Source organism: Chenopodium quinoa, unplaced genomic scaffold (genome assembly GCF_001683475.1).
Source record: "Chenopodium quinoa cultivar QQ74 unplaced genomic scaffold, ASM168347v1, whole genome shotgun sequence".
Classification (NCBI taxonomy): Eukaryota; Viridiplantae; Streptophyta; class Magnoliopsida; order Caryophyllales; family Amaranthaceae; genus Chenopodium; species Chenopodium quinoa.
Genome location: NW_018742903.1, coordinates 919,962 through 940,701, shown reverse-complemented (window position 1 = coordinate 940,701; position 20,740 = coordinate 919,962). Strand labels below are relative to the sequence as shown.

The 20,740-nt window shown below is 35.3% G+C and overlaps 1 protein-coding gene and 1 long non-coding RNA gene across 2 annotated transcripts; one reads left to right on the top strand and one right to left on the bottom strand.

Moving 5' to 3' along the window:
• Nucleotides 1-2,814: 2,814 nt before the first annotated feature.
• Nucleotides 2,815-5,600, top strand: LOC110727193. Its single transcript, XR_002512502.1, has 2 exons — nt 2,815-3,112; nt 3,660-5,600. It is a non-coding gene; the product is annotated as an uncharacterized LOC110727193 (long non-coding RNA).
• Nucleotides 5,601-13,717: 8,117 nt separating this feature from the next.
• On the bottom strand, nt 13,718-15,588 carry LOC110727164 (protein MAIN-LIKE 1-like). Its single transcript, XM_021906721.1, has 2 exons — nt 14,641-15,588; nt 13,718-14,474 (listed from the first exon to the last, which is right to left on the bottom strand). Exons 1-2 carry the CDS (start codon nt 15,304-15,306, stop codon nt 14,352-14,354), a joined length of 789 nt encoding a protein of 262 aa, XP_021762413.1. The 5' UTR covers nt 15,307-15,588; the 3' UTR covers nt 13,718-14,351.
• Nucleotides 15,589-20,740: the final 5,152 nt, after the last annotated feature.

The following is a 20,740-nucleotide window of genomic DNA, read 5'->3' as shown; positions in this document are numbered from 1 at the left end:
CTTCACCCAAAAAAAAAAAAAAAAAAATCATAGGATGGAAGTGGTGAATGAATTTGACATTATAACGATAGGGACAAGAGATAAATTAGTAGGGAGTCGTCATGGACTTGATCCATGAAGGTTACACTCCATTCACAATCCATGAGATTGCTAACTTCATCCGATCACGAAACACGATAGGAGGAGTCGGGGATGATGGTATGAAATTGCATCGATCAAGAAGACAATTTCGCCCGTATTGGCCTCTACTCAATTCTTATAACGACATGTATATTTGAAATCCAAAAAAATACAACAAAGATTCAATTTGTTCCAAAACTAGATTATGATAAATTAGTTAAATATTTAATGCACATGAATTACTAAATCGTGATCACTTTATTTAAGCAACAAGATTAATAGGATTCTTAACTGGTCGTTCAAATTATCTTATTAATCTTGATTTTTAATTACAAGTCTTGATTAAACATGCAAGTGATGAACAAAAAAATTAAACATATACGCATAAAAATATTGGAATCAACTTAGCCAAATCTAGACATCAGGTCGTCCTAAATATGATACTAACAACTATTAATAAAATCCTAGGCATAATACTAACAAGATTAATATATATAATGCCTAAACACGATATTAATAATTAGACGACCCTAAACATGATATTAAGCATTGTAACATGTATAATAATCAAACTAATAAAACCATTATTAAACTACGTACTTATTTTGATTGCGTAACCTTACACCTACATATATCATGAATAGAATGTTAGTAAATTTCATTATATTAAAAATCAAAATAAATTAATCAAATCAAATTGAATTAAGGATTTAAACCCTCTTTTTCCCAAATAAAAAAAAAAAAGATTTAAACCCTCATAAATTATTACACATTCACGCCGTGGTCTAAAGATGGAACTTCGAGTGTTGTAAAGGCTCTTCGAACTGCTCGAGGGAGGAATCGTGATTACTTAAGAACTCCTAAGGCTTTATATATAGCTCGTACGTGAATGAAAATCGGTGCCCGGAACGGCGGACCTAGAAAAGGCCTTGATATTAATAGGCCAAGGTGTGGCAAATGGTAGAAAAGTTTGGAAATTATCGCGACACGACAAATATTGTAGTGACATGCAAAACTGTTGCATGATGCAACAAAATTTTGCCCGTCACGTGCGATTTTGGGGTATTTCCGAATCTATGTGGTGAACGCAGGATTTATAGGATAAGCAATGAAAAGAATAGAGACACGTACAACTAATTCTCGCCTGTTTGTCGCAAGTCGGCAAACTGTGTGTGGCGTGAAAACTTGGAATTTCTAGAAGAATTGAATTAGGTCATTATCTTTGAGGAATTTTTATTTGTTTTATAGATCGGAATAGCTGATTTTAATTCGAATTGAATTTATTTCTAAAATATTTTGAATGGGCTCGGATTAAGTTGCTGGTTGAAAATAAATTAATTGGGCTTGGTTAAAAACAAGGAGTAATTATTTATGCCTACATTATACCCCCTCTTAAATGGTACCGTTTAATCCCACTACCCCCACTATTAATTTGCACAGTAACTAGGGGTGTCCATCATAATTTGGATTAAAACCGAAATCCAATCCAATCAAAACCGAATTATCAATTCGGATCGGATTCGAATTTTAAATCGGATTGGATCAGATTGAGATTTTTTGAAAATTCGGATTTTCGGATTGGATCGTATTGGCCCTACTTGGATCCAAATCAAACCGAAAACCAAATTGTAAAATTAAATATTTATGAATCTGCTGCCTTAATGATTTAATTAAGTCGTTGCTGTTGAATGCTACTATAATATTTGGTGATGCATGGTGATGCCTTAGTAGTTTGCTGCTCATATTTGGTGCATGGTGTTAATTGTTTTGATGGTGCTTCCTTGTATCTGTTCTAGCTTAGTATTAATCAATATTGACTTGATGTTGAACAATCATAACTATTTTTAAGACTTGTATTAATATTAAGGCTTGGACAAATGTTATTTTTATAATTGATTTTTTTAAAAAAAAAATTATAGTATTAGACGCTAAACGTATTTTAATTCAGATTTTCGGATTGGATCCAAATAACTGAATTTTAATTCGGATCAGATTGGCTTAGATTGAGAGAGTAATTCGAATCGGATCGGATTGAAAAATTGAAAACCGAATGCTATTTCGGATTGGATTGGATTTAGCCTAAATCCAAACCGAAAACCAAACGGACACCCTTGACAGTAACTACTACCCCCGCATATACATAAAAAAATAAATAAAAATTAAATAAAAAAAAATTACAAAACTATCCTTTGCTTTCATCTTTCTTCAAACTCTCTCCATTTTCTCTCTCATCTAAAGTTTCAAAATCTGAAAACTAAGCCAAAAAATCAATTTTATGTACATTAATTATATACAATGTCGGATCTAAAAGATGAAATTACTCAATTTGTAATACCCAAGATTTTAAAACATGATTTAATACTCTAATCTATATTGTAAGCTTAATTAAATTTTAATCTCTATTTTAACAAGTACGAAAGTTTTAATCTTAAATTTATTTTAAGATTATATTATTCTCGGAAGCTAAATTTATGAAGAAAAGTAATTTATTTTAAAAATTTACTTTGGGTCAAGTAATATTTTTATGTTCTGTTACATGTTTAAAGATTTATATCAAAATCTGTATTTTTACCCGAAAGAGTGAAATTACCAAAATGCCCTTGCTCACACAAAATGACAAAATTGCACTTCTCACACAAGAGGACAAAGCCCACCTCTTAATTTCTTCTTCCTTCACGGTTAAGAATTGAGAAAAATGAGCAAAGTCAGAATTTGCTTCTTTCCCATTTGTTGCTCAATTGTTTCACTAATCTTCACATCTTCTAACAAGTTTATGTTTATCAATCCACATGACAATCTTTCTTCTTCTTTCAAGTTCTAGCAGCAACTCAGCAAGTAAGTTAGTAAGTACAACCATAAAGTTCGACCGCTAAAGAAACACCACCACCGTACCACCACTACAGAAAACACCTCTACCGTCTTTCGTGGTTTTTGTTCTTGCCGAAACCGCATAAGACCAAACTCTTGAAACTTGCTTTCGCGAATACCCAAAGTAAGATTACTTCCCTTGTTTTCCTCTAATATATTGTAACTTCCTTGTTTTGAAAAGTAATTATTTTCATTTTAGTTAATGAATAAGTTGTGTATGATTTCTTTATACCCAAAAGCTACGTAGGGTATTTCTTTTGTTTAGAAATAGAAATATTTGTTTTCTTAACAATGAATAGTAATAGTCGTATCTATTTTCTTAGTTTGGGCTTGCTTTACTTTTAATGCAGTACTTGTTAATTTTGTATAAAAATCAATTTGCATAAGAAATGATGTTACTGTATTCCTTATTATAAATTCTCTAAAATGAGTTTTATTGTTGTCTTCACACTTAAATTATTAAAGTGATTATAGTTTTAATCCTTTTAGTCTACTAAATATGATTAGTAGTAGTACCTATTTTTAAAGTAGTGCTTGTTTTACTCTAAATGAGGTAATACTTGTTTTGTTTACTAAAAGTAAGTTTATATTTGTTTTTATCAAAGGTTTTGAATTGAGAAGTTACTAATGAGTATTTATTATAATTGGGTATATGATCGAATGAGTCGTAGCAATGAAGGTCGATCTAATGACGGAGGCTAAGAGTTCGAATGATGATTATTGGAGAATGAGTGAGATGATTTGATTATGGATGATCCAATGAGGTAATATTTATGTCTAGCAACTGTATTTAGTCTCGTATGAGTGACAATTATGTCTGGTAATTATGAGTGCACGTATGTAATTTTAATGTCATGTTATTGTATCATATGTATGTTCGTATAATATGTTTGACATTTTATGATTTAAAAGCATGTTATGTGCAAAAGACATGATATACGATCCCTTTTAAATAAACGTAAACATAATCTGATATGAAATCATATTTATGGACTAATGCTATTGCTAATATAGGTAGTCCCCTTCAAAATGCATTTATGAATGTATGATTGTCTCATTTCGACGATATGTATATATATGTGTGTGTGTTTCAATCATATGATTTTATATGAATGATTTTGTGAATATACGATGTTTATTAATCTTTGGATCTCATGAAAGTATATTATTAATCTATGAATAAATTATGTAAAAGCTACACAACATAATAAATAAAAGTGAAAGACCTAGTTTGTGTGGCAGTATATGTTATGTTTTGATCATGCAATGCATGTACCCATGGGGCACGGCCCAATTATGTCAAGCACCTGCTCTATGTTATGGGCACCTGCCCATCGCGGAAGACGTTCCGCAATGTCATACTATCCAGCGACTAGCATGTTAATCAAAAGGTTATAAATACATGAATTCTATTAAAGGATTTTATGAGAACTCATAAAGATATTGTATTGATGAGTTCTATGATATAATAAAATGTATGATTGATTGTAAAATGTCTTACCATTTTACAAGATACTATGAATGATTGTTGTTCTTGCTTCTCTTTTAACTTATAAGAAATGTAAACATGATCTGTTATGACTGTGCAATGGCTCTCTCCTGAGGGCACTGGCCCATTCCTGATTGGAGCAATGGCTCCTCCTGACATGTAAGGAGCACTGGCTTCCCCCCTGTAAGGAGCACTAGCTCCCCCCGATAGTAGGAGACCTGTTAAATGTTTAACGAATCTGATGATTTTATTTATTTAAGTGTTATGAATGAATGATTATGAAATGTGCCAATGTACTATGAATTTGTATGAGGTATAAAGTTGTTCGGAAATGATTTAATATGATACGATGCTACTTTTGTCGGCATTGGAAAATGAATTGAACTAGGTAAATGAGTAAGTCATAGGTGGAGGAAAGTATGTTAATGAAATGGGGAACTGTAACCCCACACAAATGAAAGTTATATTATGTCAAAAACCTGTACTTACCGATGGTCCTAAGTAAAGGGAATGATCCTTGCCGACACAAGTTTAAAGATAATGATACTAAATTATTTCTAAGCAATTATGTATATATGATATGTGCTTAAATGATTTTGAAAGAAAAACTGTTTTGCGGGCTAGAGTAATGTTACTGAGTTTTCCACTCATTTTTGGAATTTTTCCTATGTTTTCTCTGTTTTCTATTTATGGATATTTACAGAAATGATGATGACAGAGCTAAGTTAGTCAAAGGTAAAGTGATTTATGGAATTTGTATTATTGAGGAATTATAGAATCAGAGCCAAGAGTTTATGTATTATAGATTATGATTTATCGAGAGACGGATTATTATTTTTATTTCTTGAAGTTGTATTATTATTTTAAGGGAATGTTTATTATTTAGGAGTATGTTTATTTGTGGGCTAATAACTCACAAGAGGTTATGAGATTTATCTATGATTGTTTCTGCTGCGTATGACGAGTTATGTATGGTTTAGTAATGTCAATTAAGGTTACGAGAAGTTGAGGGCGTTACACAATTACTGGAAAAATCACCAAAATAGCTCCGAAACTCGAAATTGTAAGTTTTTTTGTTCATTTTTTGGAATGAAAAATAAATATGAACCCTAACTTTTACTAGTTATTCGAAAAAAAAAATCAAAATTAAATCTGTTGTTGTTCTAAGCATTTGTGCAGTTGAATATCTCTTTGTTGCAAGTGTATGATGAGAGCTTAAAATATAGAATATATTTAACGAAATTTCCATTTTTATAGATGAATTTGTGGTTCTAACTTCTAATAATTTGTATAATTGTATCTCTTTTTTGTTGCTGACTTATGAGTACTTGATGTATCAACATAAGTATTATAATAAAATTTATTATTAGATAAGAAATTGTTGGACACAAAAAATTAAAAACAGAGTTTAATTGTCGCAATTTCCTGGAAATTTTGATCAGTTTCGCATTGATATAGAAATGTAAATTTAGTTCGTAGTGGAAAGTTCTGTTTTATAAATGTTCATTTTCAATTTGATAAATGTTCATTTATATATTAGTAGAAGGTCATTGACATGTTAATAAATGATTAACATAAATGTTCATTTATATAGTAGTACATGGTTCATTCACGTATTAATGTTCATTTTTTATTTATAGTTACTTAGAGTGGAAAATTCTTTTAATGAGTGGTCAATATTATTTTGGTAGATGTTCAATTATATAATAGTTTATGGTCGTTTTGATAAATGATGTTTGGTATGCTTGTTGAATTAATTTTTGGTCTGTAATTAGATTAATTAGATTACAAAATTACTGGACATAAAAAATTAAAAGTAGAGTTTAATTGGCTTAATTTTCTGAATAATTTGTCTTATTTCGTAGGATTATAAAAATATATATTAAGTTCGTAGTGATCTTTTTTTTTTGTGATTTTTTTTTAATCAATGTTCATTTCTATTTTGATAAATATTCATTTATATATTAGAATACGATCATCCACATATTGATAGATCATTAATATAAATGTTCGTTTATATATTAGTACATAGTCATTCACGTATTAATGTTTATTATTCTTTCTCATAGTTTGGAGTGGAATTTTTTTTTGATGAATTTTCATTTTTATTTTGGTAGATGTTCAATCACATATTTGTATATGGTCATTCATATATTAACATACAATTATTAAAATTTTGATAAATTTTGTCATCTTCCTCGAATATTTCATGTTCATTTCAATTTTGAATTTCAATAAATGTCTTTTCTCATATGGGTATATGGGCAATCACACATTGATATATCAAAAGTTTATTTACGTATAAAGTTCATGTTCATCAATCGTTATCTTTCATGGTCACTTTCAAACTAATATATATGTTCATTCATATATTAATAGATGTTCATTTGTATATATAAAAAAAAATTCATTTCCATATTAATAGATGGTCATATCCAAACTAATACGTATTCATTTATATATTAATATATGTTCATTTATTTCCACATCGATCATGTAAATTATTATACTCAACCATTATGCATATTCATATTCATGTGAAAATTGGTTCATTTCAATACTTATTCTTGTTTAGATCCAATAATTTATATATATTTTTTTCAATTAGTTAAAAAAAATCAAGGATATAGATAGTGAGTTAGACCATACAATAGCAAGGAAAAAAGGAAAACGACAAAAAGAAGGAAACCAAGAAGGCATAGATCGGAGTCGCAACCAGGCTAATAACACGAGCTTGAAATTTTCAAATTTGGATTGAGAAGTTTATTGTATTTGATAATATGTGTGGAATTGTATTGTATATTTTAATAATCAATAATTCAATTTTTGCTGATATACGTTTTCATTTTGATTTTATTGAGAAGGAAATGAACATTTTCTTTTTCCTTGCTCGAGTACTACTATAAATCACATCCTTCAAAAGCAAACATATAGACAGTATATATATAATGTTTATACTAGGAAAGTAACATGTTCATAAACAAAAAATTATATTTTTCATAACAACTTGAATTGGTGGTTGAGAGACAAATGTCAATTTTGAACCTTCACTAATTATATTAAAATATTTGACAAACAAGTTATACTTCGTATGTCACAATTTATACAATAGTAGGTCTTGTTTATTAATCATTATCAACATAATAAATGTTCATTTAATTATTACTAAACAGATAAAAGAATACAACATAAGCAATAAAATAAATATCTTGATCAACAAATATGTTGGGTTCGAGAGTGCTTTCACTGGAATCCCTTAAAAATTATATTAAAAACGTTGTTATACCATGATTACATGAAATGTAAAATACCAATTAGAGTAAAAATCAATTGCACAAAAATACCTTCTAGACGCAATATCTTCTACGAAATACAAGAAGTGGTTTTGCACGATTCTTTAATAAAAGAAATGATAATAATTTATATAAATGCTCAACATAATCATACGCCTCTAGAACAAACAAAGTTTTTAATATGTAATGAATTATCTCTTCGTCTCTTACAAAGCCTCTATCTTTTTCAATCTTAAACTCTTTCTCTACTAATTCAAACTTACTTGACTCTTGACAAGAAATGATGTTTTGCTTTGTTATCCACTGCATACATTATAAATGATCAATATATATATGAACACAATAAGCAATAACACATATGATCAACCTTTAAAAGATAAAATGTTCATTTACCAAAAAAACACATGATCAATTACAGAAAATCAAATACATAATATATACTTAAACAAAACTATATACAAAAATGTTCATTTATTATTACATCCTACGCCTCTTACTATTTCCAACTCCAATTCCAAAACCTTTCATAATTAAAAGCATATTCATGATACATTTCAAAAGCTTCTGCTTCAGCTTTAAACTGTTTCCCTGCTAAATCAAACTTACTTGCTTCTTCAAAATCAATATCTATCATCTTTTTTCCCACTGCATAAATTACAAATAAAACATGTTATAAATGAACAAATCTAGTAACAAAATGTTCAACTATAAAAAAGCATTTAATTAATTACAATAAATTAGCCAAATAATATATTTAAAAAAACACAAGTATACATACGAATGATCATTTATGTTTACATAACTGAACATGTTTCTAACACAACAAAGTAAAATATAATAAAATATGCCCATTAATAATAATAAAAATAAATAAATAAAGCATATGAACAATTACAAAACAATGAAAATCAATATAATTCACATGTAAAACATATATATTCAAATACAACTACAACGAACATATAATTTATTACAGAACACAAATATAAAACATAAATGATCTACCATTACATATTTGAGCATCATAATAACTATAAGTGTTCATATATAACACACAAAATTGGCAAAACACAAGCGAATAGTAAACTTAAAACAGTTGTAAGTATTCATGTAAGACGCTCATAACTAGAAAAAAAAAACTATAATATTAAAATTGAAATTAAATAAGAGCAATAATTGGAATAGAACAATCCAATAATAAAATTACAATCAAAACTATGAAATAAGAATAATAACAATATATTAAATCAATAATCAAATTACAACCAAAACTATGAAATCAGAGGATTATATAGTCAAACAATAACCATACAAAAAACAGAATATCATCAAAATTAAAAATGTAAACGAATATGAATTGATTAATTAGCATTAACAATACAAAAATACTCACATTGATCCTTAAAGGAATTGAGTAATCCAATTTCGGGTTCAGAAAAATAGATTCACAATTATGCTCAAATGCAACACATGAACAAAGAGAGGAAAAAAATTGAAAAACGATTTAAAAAAATAAAAATAGGAGAGAGAAAATAAATTCACTAAAAATATAAGAGAGAGAAAACAAAAAGGATAAAAAAAGAGGAGAGAGAAATTAAAAAAAAAAATAGATCTGTTAAATTATTTGTAGAATAGCTTGGGTAGAAAGTATTTAAAAAAAGAAAAAAAGAAAAGGAAAAAAAAAAGAACAAACATGAAAAATGAATGAAGAGAGAAATACATACCCTAGAATCTAGGTAAAAATTTGTAAACAAGGAGAGGTATTTAAAAAGTTTTGGGCTTAAAATGAAATAGCTATCAAGCTAGAACATGAAAATGGATTGGGTGAATAACTAAAAGGAAAATTTGACAGTTAGTATTGGCTGGACTCGCGTCTAGCTAGAGCTGGGTAAGACCAGAAATGAACATTTATTATAAAAAAAAAATGAATATATTCTAACTGAACATATATTACAATTTTGTTCATTATAAAGTCAATATATGTTCATTCTCATATGTTTTATGTTCACTTGTGAATAATTTACTATTGAAGAGTGTATTAATGATGTTCAGGTTAATATTAGTAAAATGTTCATAATAATAAAACTGTATGTTTATTTGTATATCACGTTAATAAAAAAATTATTTATTTATTTCAATTTTCAAAAATATGAAATTAGATGTTCATTTGTATTACGTATGTTTTGTATTTCTCAATAATTACATGTTCATTTTCATACAGTATGATAATCATTCTTATAAAACAAATGTTCATTTTCATGCAGTATGATGTTCATTCTTATAAAATAAATGTTCATTTTCATGCAGTATGATTTCACTTGAAGCTTAAAAAAATGTTGATGAATGAGCAACAACATTATATGTTCATTTTTATTTACAACTGTAATGTTAAATTACATAATATTAGATGTACAATTTTTATTTATTTATTTATTTATTTCAGTTACATAGTCTCTTTATTTTACTCTTATGTTATAAATGTTCATTTTTATACATTGCAATTTTAATTTCAAGTTTTAGATATTTCTTTCTTTTGATTTGGAATTCATTTTTATTAAAAAATAAAGTGTTCATTGTTATTTAACGAATTACTCATCTCAATTTTCTGATATACATTTGTAGTTTTAATGTTACTTTTCAAATATGTTCAATTACTAAACTGAACTGCTATTCGTCGTTCGCAAATTACTGGGTGACGTTCACATTTTTAATTGAAATGACATTTTTGCCCTTGTGGGTAATTTATCTATTTAAGGGTCCACCATGGGTAAATTTAGTTACCGACAACATTAAAAACATTACCGAGCCCACCACTTGTGTTAAAAAAATCCCCAGCTTTAAAAAATCCCGGTTCCACCATTGTACGGTAATCCCGAGGAATTTAAAAATCCCGGGCCAGAAAAGAAAAGTGTACGGAGTGATGTTTTACGATGGACGACGACAACTTTCACACGCCGGAGGGTTCGACGGAAGAATCTGTAAGTATTTCGGAATTTTTTTTTTTTTGTAAATAGGATATCCGCTTGATTTTTCCGGAAATCTGGGGGAGATCCGCCCAAAATTTTCGGATGTCCCCCATAACATCCGGAAATTTCAGGCGGATGTACACATCCGGATGAAATTTCCGGATGTAATTAGGGACATCCGGAAATTTTGGGCGGATCTCCCCCAGATTTCCGGAAAAAACAAGCGGATGTCCTTTTTATTTTTTTTTTGTTTTTTTTTTTACGTAATTGTTATTGTTATTATTATTATTATTATTATTATTATTATTATTATGGTTATTAATATTAGTTTTGTTAATTTTGTAAATTTCTGTTATGATTATGATTATTATTAATATTATTACTACTATTATTATTATTGTTGTTGTTGTTGTTATTATTATTATATTAGTTATTATTTGTTAATGTTACATAGTTATTGTTGTAATTATTATTAGTATTATTATTGTTATTGTTATTATTATTATCATTAGTATTATTATTGTTATTATTATTATCATTAGTATTATTATTTTTATTGTTATTGTTATTATTATTATTATTATTATTATTACTATTAATACTATTAATATTATTATTGTTATTATTGTTATTTTTATTATTATTATGATTATTTGTATTATTATTGTTATTATTATTGTTAAATTTAAAATAGTAATCCTTGCGTGTTTTATTTGTTTGTTTTGTTATTTTGATAGGATTCGGAGGTTGAAGACGACGGCGACGTTGTGAATTACAGTGCACATTTTGTGACAGACACGGTTTTTCTAACGTTTGACGATGCAGTTACATGGGCGGATGTTGTTGCAATAAATCTGGGATTTATTTTGGTGAAATCGTCTTTCAACAAACAGAGGGATGGTCGACCAGTTCGATATTTAAGATGTGAGCGGGGACGCAGGAGTAAGCCGAGAGATCTTGAGAACGCAATTCGGAAGGACACCAAAACCAAGGGCATTGGTTGTCCTTTCTACATCAAGATATGTTACGAGTTCGTCACCAATACTTGGTTTATCCGGGCGAAAGATGATGTAACTGGGACCCACAACCATCCAATGATTGCGTATCCAGAGGGTCATCGTAAAATTAGTGGGTTGAGCCCGAATGCGAAGCAGGATGTGCGTGACATGACGAAGTCTAAGGTTGCACCGCGTAACATCATGGCGACTATTGCGGAGCAATTTCCTGATGATCATCCAAACATCAGACACATCTACAACTGCCGGAATGAATTCAGAAAGGAGATGTCTGATGGGAGAGGAGTTGTTCAGCAATTTCTACATTTGGCGAGACAGAGTCAGTATGTTTACTGGGTCATGTCCGATGATGAAGGCGTTTTACAGCACGCCTTTATGGTGCATCCAGTCATGGTAGACATCCTACGGACGTACCCCTATGTGATCGGTATGGATTCCACTTACAAGACTAACCAATACGGGATGCCGTTCTTTGAGATAGTTAGCGTGACACCGACAAATCAGAATTTTCTTGTCGCTTACGTGTTCATGCGCAACGAGAGCACGGCAAGCTATCAATGGGTTTTGCAGAGCTTGAGAGACGTGATTGGGTATGATAAAGAGCCGTCGGTTTTCTTGACAGACCGTGAGCTTGGGTTATGTGCTGCATTGAGGGAAGTGTTTCCAGGAACCTCGCACTTACTTTGTCGATGGCACATTAACAAAGATGTGGAGGCTCGGGTCACTGCTATGTTCAAAAGCAAGAAAATCGGTGCGTCTTTCAAAAACGGAAAATGGAAACGTATCATGGACGCTGCAACCGAGGAAGATTATGAGGCGGCTGTAGAAAACATGAAAGATAAGTGGGCAAGTTTTCCAACAGTGATACAATATGTAGAGAACACATGGCTTTGTCATAAAACGAAGTTCGTGACATTTTGGACAAACCAAGTTCTACATTATGGCAACACCAGCACTTGCAGAGTTGAGAGCCAACATTCGGCCGTGAAGATGTGGTTTGATTCCTCGACAGGTTTGGTGTTTGCTTATTGTACTTCGTGCATGTACTTTTATTTAGGAATTTCAGTTACAAATCATAACGGTTTTTCTTTGTAATGTGCAGGTTCTTTGGATACCGTATGGGCTCGAGTTCATAGCCACATTGGTAATCAAATCATCGCAATTCGTAATGGTTTGGAGGCTTCTAGGTCGAAGATAGGTCAAAAGTACCGACAGTTGCCACTGTCACGTATAAACAGGAAGGTGTCTCAGCATTGTTTGAAGGTTCTCGATGAGGAGACAAGGAGGATGAGGGAGATGAGTTATCAAGTGCACGAACGATGTGGATGTGCAATGCGTGTGACCCACGGGTTTCCCTGTGCATGCCAGATACATGATTCGCTAGCTGCTGGGACAGGATTGTACATAAGGAAAATTCACCCGTTTTGGAGGACCTTGGTTATTGGTTCTGGAGATGGTGGGACGGTGCATGGCAATGACTCGACCGAGGATGCCGCACATTTTTGTTCTCTGATGGAGGAGGTGTTCGATAGTGATCCTGCTATTCTTCGAAACGTGTCTCGCATCATTTAAGAGGAGCTGCATCCGGATCATTCTGATCTCAAAGAGCCTGCTGTAAACCACCGGGTTCGTGGTCGACCAAGAAACAATGATACAAGACGTGATCGTTCTTATTTTGAACATGTAAACCGCCAACACACTGAACGCGGCGCACGACAAACAGGTACGATTGAGTGTTGTGTTTTTCACATAAATCAGCGTTCACTAAACTATTAACTGAAACCTACATTTGTGCAGGAGATGTAAACGACATTAGCCAAAGCCGTTATCGACACTCGCTTCCAGGGCCGATGTTGCCTTACATCACCGGATGGAAGGATGTCATTGGCGATGGGAACTGTGGGTTTCGTTGTGTGGCCGAGTTCTTCTTTGGTGATCAAGGCCGATGGTATGACGCTCGAGAGACAATAGCGAATGAGGTCCTCGGTTATCAAGCCCTATATGAGAGGATTTATGGGCTTGGAAGACTTGAGATCAATGTGCAGCGTATTCGATGGGACGGTGGGGCGGTTGATTCCCGTCATTGGATGGTTGCAATACAAGATTTATTTCCTATTGCGACTTGGTTCAACGCAGCGGTTACTATTCTTGGTGTAGGCCAAACACCAACTTGCTACTACCCATGCCTCACGATATTGCCGTTGCGGGCAAGAAGGGGGGTCACAGCACCGGAGCGAGAGTTTGTCATCGCTACAGTTGGGGCCTCACATTTTATTTGTATTGAACTTGCACCAGATTCGCCACTTCCCCCGATTGCAGGTTGGTGGACCGAGCACCACGACCCAAGTGTTGACGGTTGGAATTGGCGTTACGAAGCTAGAAGGAACATGTGGGATGCCTTAATTAGATAGTGAACATGTTGTTGTACTTTCATTTATGTTAAACAGTTGTCCTTATGTAATTTGCAACGAATTGAACTTAATTAAACAAAATTTCTACAAAACCACCAAAACAGCTGTTCAATACTTAAAGTACATGACGAATATATAGTACATAAACGAAATGCGTACAAGGGAAATAAAAATAAAAAACAGGACGCTCACAACCCCATCATCGCCCTCCAATCAGCTCGTAGCGCCTCAGCCATTGCTCTTGTATCACGCGATAGGCTCGGATACTCCTCCAGGGTCCTGTTGATGACCTCCATAGACCGACCCATCCACTTCAATAAAAAAAACAACATATTAAATAAATCACAAGTATTTTGTAAAAAAAAAAACATATTAAAAACAACATATTAAAACCAACATATTAAAAAAACAACATATTAAAAACAACATATTAAAATAATAACTTATTAAATTATACCAAAAAATACAACTACTTACGTAATCCGTGTTAGTTCTCTCTGGCAGTGTGCGCCTCTCATGTGATGACGCAACTGGAGAAACACGTGGATGAGAAAATCGGTACACCCACTGCATGTAACCAGGACCGACCGTAGGAGCACCACCACCAAGTCTACTGACGGCACCAACCACGACACTAAAAGACATACCAGGGACAAACCGAGTCCACATCACAGATGTCATCTCTGGCGGAAAGTCAACCCGATACATCTTCAAGTTCGTCGGTCTCTTAGCCTTCTCAGGCCTGATAATGGCTGGTGGAATGCCCTGGACGTATCCAAGTTGCCGAACCACTCGATCAGGCATGTATGGCTCAATGATGCTACGATACTGGATGCAGCCAATGAAAAGAGTAGCAGGCACGCGTCGTGCTGGATCAACTCCGTACGGTAGCCAGTTAACTTCATTGTCAGTCAAATGATCCAGCCTAGCCCGAAAAGCGAGAAGGCGCTCCATGCTCTTGTTAGGGCACCCCGATCCAACATCCCAGGCGGACGCACGAGGAATAGCAAGCTCTCTGGTCAAGGTCCCCTGCTGAGGCCGGAAACACGGAAAGTACTCGTAGATCCACGCCTGCAGAAGCGTAAGGCAGCCAGCGATAGAATCAGCATCTCTTCGTGATGCTGTACCCAACTGCCGGTACATGTATGCAAGCACAGCAGAACCCTAGGAGTACTCACTAATCTGAACATCCTCAACAAACAGCTCGTTGAGGAAGGAAGGATGAGTACGGTTTCCACTCTTGTCCAAAAACAAACAACCGCCGAGTACTAACCACAGGTACGCCCTGTAATGGAAACTGAAGGGCCTCTGTGCCTCCAAGGTCGAATCCACTATTCTCTCAGTCAGGACCCCACTACCCTGCCATACGGTTTTGGTACCGCACTTCTCATTCAGCTCTTCCTCAGTCATATCCAAGGTAACCGAGCACGCATCCCGTAAAACGTCCGTGCTAGGAGTAGTGGAAACCATGGAACCGTCAACACGAGCCCTAGAATATGATACACATCATGCAGCATGATCGTGATCTCCCCAAAAGGCATGTGAAACGTGTTCATGTCTGGCTGCCATCTCTAAACAAAAGCAGAAATTAAGGGCCAGTCAAATCGCCGGAACATGATCCCGGGTAAATGAGATAGACCACTGCCATCAATCGGTTCCAGGTGCTCCTGCGGAAGACGAGCGCGCCAGTTAACCAATTCAGAACACAACTTTGTCCTGCTCAAACACCGCATCACGTTTCGCTCCTGCCCACCCCATATGTAGGCAGACACGTGACCCCCAAAACTAGGAATAACGGTACCATCCTCAGGCCCACCTGGCATCGGCTCCTGCACCACCCATGACTCTGACGAGCTGGTAGAAGCTTGACCTGGTTCACTACTACTAACATATCTCCCATGGTCACCCCTATATACAGTACGGTAATCCTGAGGGTCGTACTGTGCATCTCCAGCAGATTGACTTCCTCGATCTTCATCCTCGTCTGATGAAGGCACTCCAGTAGACGAATACATGGGGGCGCTCCCCTGTGACTGGTGCTCCCCCGACCAAGCACCAGCAGTCCCATACTGCTGCTCATGCTGAAACGGTGCATGTGAAGGTCCTGCACCACCTAACTCCCTCCTAACAGACGCATTCAAACGTCTTGATCTTACATGACGAGGACCAGAACCCTCAATCTGCATTAAATAAATAAGTACAGAATCATATTTCAATAATAATTCATAGTAAAAAAAATCAAATCAAAACTATAATAAATCAAATCAAATAAACAATAATAACAACATTACTAATAATAACAATAATATTATTCTTACAATACTAATACACTACTAACAATAACAACACACTAACACACTACAAATAATTTCAACACAATAACAGACCAAATCAAAACTATAATTAACCACAAAATTGCCAAAATTAAAACGCAACAACTACAACCCAATAAAAAAAACAATTACAATAACAATAACAACAATTTAAGTAAACAACCATAATACATAACAACAACAGCAGCAAAAACCAATACAAACCAAACAAAATTAACATAACAATAACAATACATAGCAACAACAAACTTATTAAAATAAAATCAAGAATTAATGCTAAACTATAATTATTGTAAAACTAAATTAACAAAAATTACATAACAATAACTATTGCAAAACTAAATCAAGAAAAAAATTATTTTAATGCCACAAATGAAGGACACAAATATTTTCAAATTAAAACATGCACCAAATCAACAAAATCGAGGAAAAAAAAATTAACAAAAACATAAATTAAAAAACAAAGGAAAAACAGAAAACAAAAAAAATAAGGGGAAAAACAGAAAAAAAAAAAAAAAAAAAAAAAAAAAAAAAAAAAAAAAAACACAATAAGAGGAAAAAAAACACAAAAACCAAAAAAAAAAAGGGAAAAACAGAAAAAAAAAATAAAAAAAAAAGGAAATAACAGAAAAAAAACACAAAAACCAAAAACCAAAAAAAAATTTGGGAAAAACAGAAAAAAAAAAGAAAAAAAAAGGAAATAACAGAAAAAAAAAAAAAAAAAAACCTGGAAACAACACTTCCGCCCAGAAAATTCGGAAGTCCAGGGGAACTTCCGGAAATTTCAGGCTGAAACCCCACTTCCGCCTGAAATTTCCGGATGTTCCTCTCGACTTCCGGAATTTCTGGGCGGAAGTCCTCTTGTCCAGATTTTTTTTTTTTCAAAATTCAAAATTTTAAAACAAAAAAAAAACTCACCGGCTCGCCGCCGCTAACGCCGCCACCACGACCACCAAACGTCAACCTAATTCTCCGTCGGTCTGCCATTGTCGGATTCAACATTTGATTGCTAGATTTGCTTGAGTTTGAGTAACCTTCAACTATTTTGGTTTTTTTTAAACAAAAAAATTCTGTTTTTTTTTTTCAAAAATTCAGATTTTTTGGAAGGTTTTAGAGAGAGAAAGTGTCAAAGAGTGATTTTGTGAGATGAGAAATGTCTCGTAAAGGCCTAACTTACTTTATCGAGTATTTATATACAGAGGGCAATTTAGGAAATTCATGTAAAAAATGTGACCGTTGATTAGGGGATTTTTATCCACCAATCACCGTCTGACAAGTGGACCAACCAGGTTCCGCCACGTGTCCTTCACGAAGGCCAACAGGAGCTTGCCACGTGTCAGTCACAGATACGTCCTCCACGGACCACTTAAGACACGCCACGTGTCCACCCATGCCAAGTGGGACAACCGGCCATCAAGGCCCATTTCAGTCTAGAGGCCCGATCAGCCCTAGGTTTACCTTAAACCTAGAGAGTTGCACGCTTCCCAAGGCTATAAATACTCGATTAATCCTCATTAATCAAAAAACAACAAAAAAACAACCGAATAATTAAGAGATCAAGCAGAGAAGAACAGACTTATTAACAACCGGCTAATCTCGCTAACGACGCAGATTACCAACACTAAGCACTCTCACCTAGAGAGATCTCATTACTTTACTTTCTGTATTGATTACTCCTTAATCAGGTACTAACTTGACCGTTGGAGGCGGAGCTCTCAGGAGTCTCCGTTATTTTGCAGGTACAGACGTCCGGTTCCAGTCTCGGAATTGTAACTCTCCCGCAGGACATCAGAAAACCCCGAAACATTTGGCGCCGTCTGTGGGGAGAGTACTTCAGAGATGGCATCCAAGTCTGTACCGACTCCAGAAGAGAGGCGTCCCCTAGACGACCCTCAAGTTCAGTCGGACCATGATACCGAAAGTGAATTTGAAGTTGAAACTCATACAGCTCCAGACGGGACCCTAAGGGCCCGCCGTACCCGTCATACTGAAATAAGGGAACGGGAGTATCTTCAAACAGGAAGCGAGCCAGCAGGCGCACCGCTTGCTCGGCAACAGCCGACTGATGGGTCTGCTCCCATCACAAGGAACGAACTCATGACCTTCATGAGGGACTTCAAGGGAGAGATCCAAGAGTTGATCAACAAAAAACCGCCTGCTTCAGTCAAAGAGCAGTCGGCCAAGAAACCTTCCACTTCACTGAGGAGGAAGCCAGTTCAAGGGCGAGAGGCGACTCCCCATCCTAAATCCAAGAAGCGGGAACCGTCTGCTCTTGATTTCACAAAATTCCGTTACCCTACGGGAAATAGGAAACCGGTTCGTCATATTCAGGCGGACGGGTCAAAGCAAACGTTCACAGATGCTCGGCACCTGCTAGAGCAGAAGAAGAGTGACCGATTATCAGAGTCGGCTTCTACTTCAAATTTTCAGGACAGTTTGCGAAACGCCTCGATGAGGCCAACTCAGTCGTACCATGAGAGTCAGTCAGGCGGCACCTCCCGTCAGTCCGACTTTCATAGTGCCCAGGCGGTACCAAACTTACCATTTGTGCCGCAACAACAGTATTTTATGCAGCCACCTCCATTTGGTGGACCTGCAGCAAAAAACGTCCAACCTATGGACTGGCAGCTACGGCTGCTTAGACTTGGTGAACAGCCGTCGGCCTTCTCCAAGGAAATTACTGAAGCCGCTCAGCCGGCCAAAGTAAAAAATGTTTTAGTAGGCGCCTATGATGGCACTACTAACCCGGAAGACCATCTGATGGCATTCACCAACCTGATGTACCTTCAAGGGTTGGATGATCCCACTTGGTGCAAGTGTTTCCCAGCGACTCTCAAGGGAATTGCACAGCAATGGTTCGGCAACCTGCCGACTGGTTGTGTAAACAGCTTCAGGACGCTTGCTTACTTATTTGCCTCCAACTTCGCAATGAACATCCCTGCGAAGAAAACGACCCTTGATTTGGGAACAATTCAGCAGGGTGAAAAGGAGGGGCTTCGTTCCTACATCAGGCGGTTCAACCTGATGAGAATACAGATTCAAGGGTTACCGGATGAGGTAGCTTATACTGACTTTTTTAGAGGTCTCAAAGACGGGTCTACCTTCAAATTTGATTTAGTTCGAAAAAGGGTGGCGACTCTTCAAGAGGCCTTGATTGAAGCAGAAGCCTATATACAGGCGACTGATCTGTGTACGATGAAACAGTCGGACGGGAAGAGGTTCGACAATAGAGAGGGACGACAGAAACAGTCGTCCAACAAGGATGAAAAAAGAAAAGGGGTCTGGGCGGCTGATTCCTCTAAACAGCCGGCCCAGAAAAAGAAAAAAGAATTCAAACCATACTCCCCAAAATATGTGTTTAACAAGGATAACCAGTTTATCCTAAAAGAAATAAAGGGACGGCTCTCAATTGAGAAGCCGCTCCCCATGAAGGGTTCTGCGAGCAACCGGAACCAAGACAAAATCTGTGCTTATCATGATGACATTGGTCATCACACCAATGACTGCATCAGTCTCATGCGGTACCTAGACCGATTGGCTGATCAAGGTGATCTTGACACTTATGTCAAGAAATCTGCGGGAAACACTTCCTCAAAAAAGCAGTCGGCCAAAAAGAATCAGCAGGCCCACAGTTCTGATACAGATGATGCAGTCGTCTACACCATTGCAGGCGGCTTCTCAGGAGGCGGCCCCTCTATTAGGGGCAACAAAGATAATATAAGGCGGTTAGATGTAAATTCCGTTCACCAAGAACGACCGTCCAAATATACATTTCCTGAGATTGTCATCACTGAAGAGGATCTAGGAGGAATAAGGGGGCCGCATGACGACCCTCTCGTTATTGAATGTAAAGTGGCCAACCAGAGAGTTGGTCGAATCCTCATAGATACCGGGAGCTCTTCAGATCTCATCAGCAGCAAATGTCTATCAAAACTGAAATATCAGACGGACTGCATACATCCGGCCTCCCACCCTTTAATAGGGTTTGGGGGAGGAGTCGTCCACCCACTGGGACGAGTAGATCTACCCATCCGCCTGGGCGAAAAAGGGGAAGGACGACACATGGTAGTCCGGTTCCTAGTGGTAGAGGAACTCTCTGCCTACAACATGATTCTGGGTCGACCAACCCTGAATAATTCCAAGGCTGTTATAATCCCGTCACTTATGCTGCTTAAGTTTGAAAGGGACAATGGAACAGTCGGCTCCCTTAGGGGAGATCAGAGGATGGCCCGAGAGTGCTATCT

What these genes read in the sequence shown, in the direction of transcription:
- LOC110727164 (XM_021906721.1), bottom strand. Translation starts at nt 15,306, where the DNA reads ATGTACCGGCAGTTGGGTACAGCATCACGAAGAGATGCTGATTCTATC. An exon ending in AGAGAACTAACACGGATTAC is followed by an intron (nt 14,475 to 14,640) that starts GTAAGTAGTTGT and finishes TTTTTATTGAAG; the next exon opens with TGGATGGGTCGGTCTATGGA.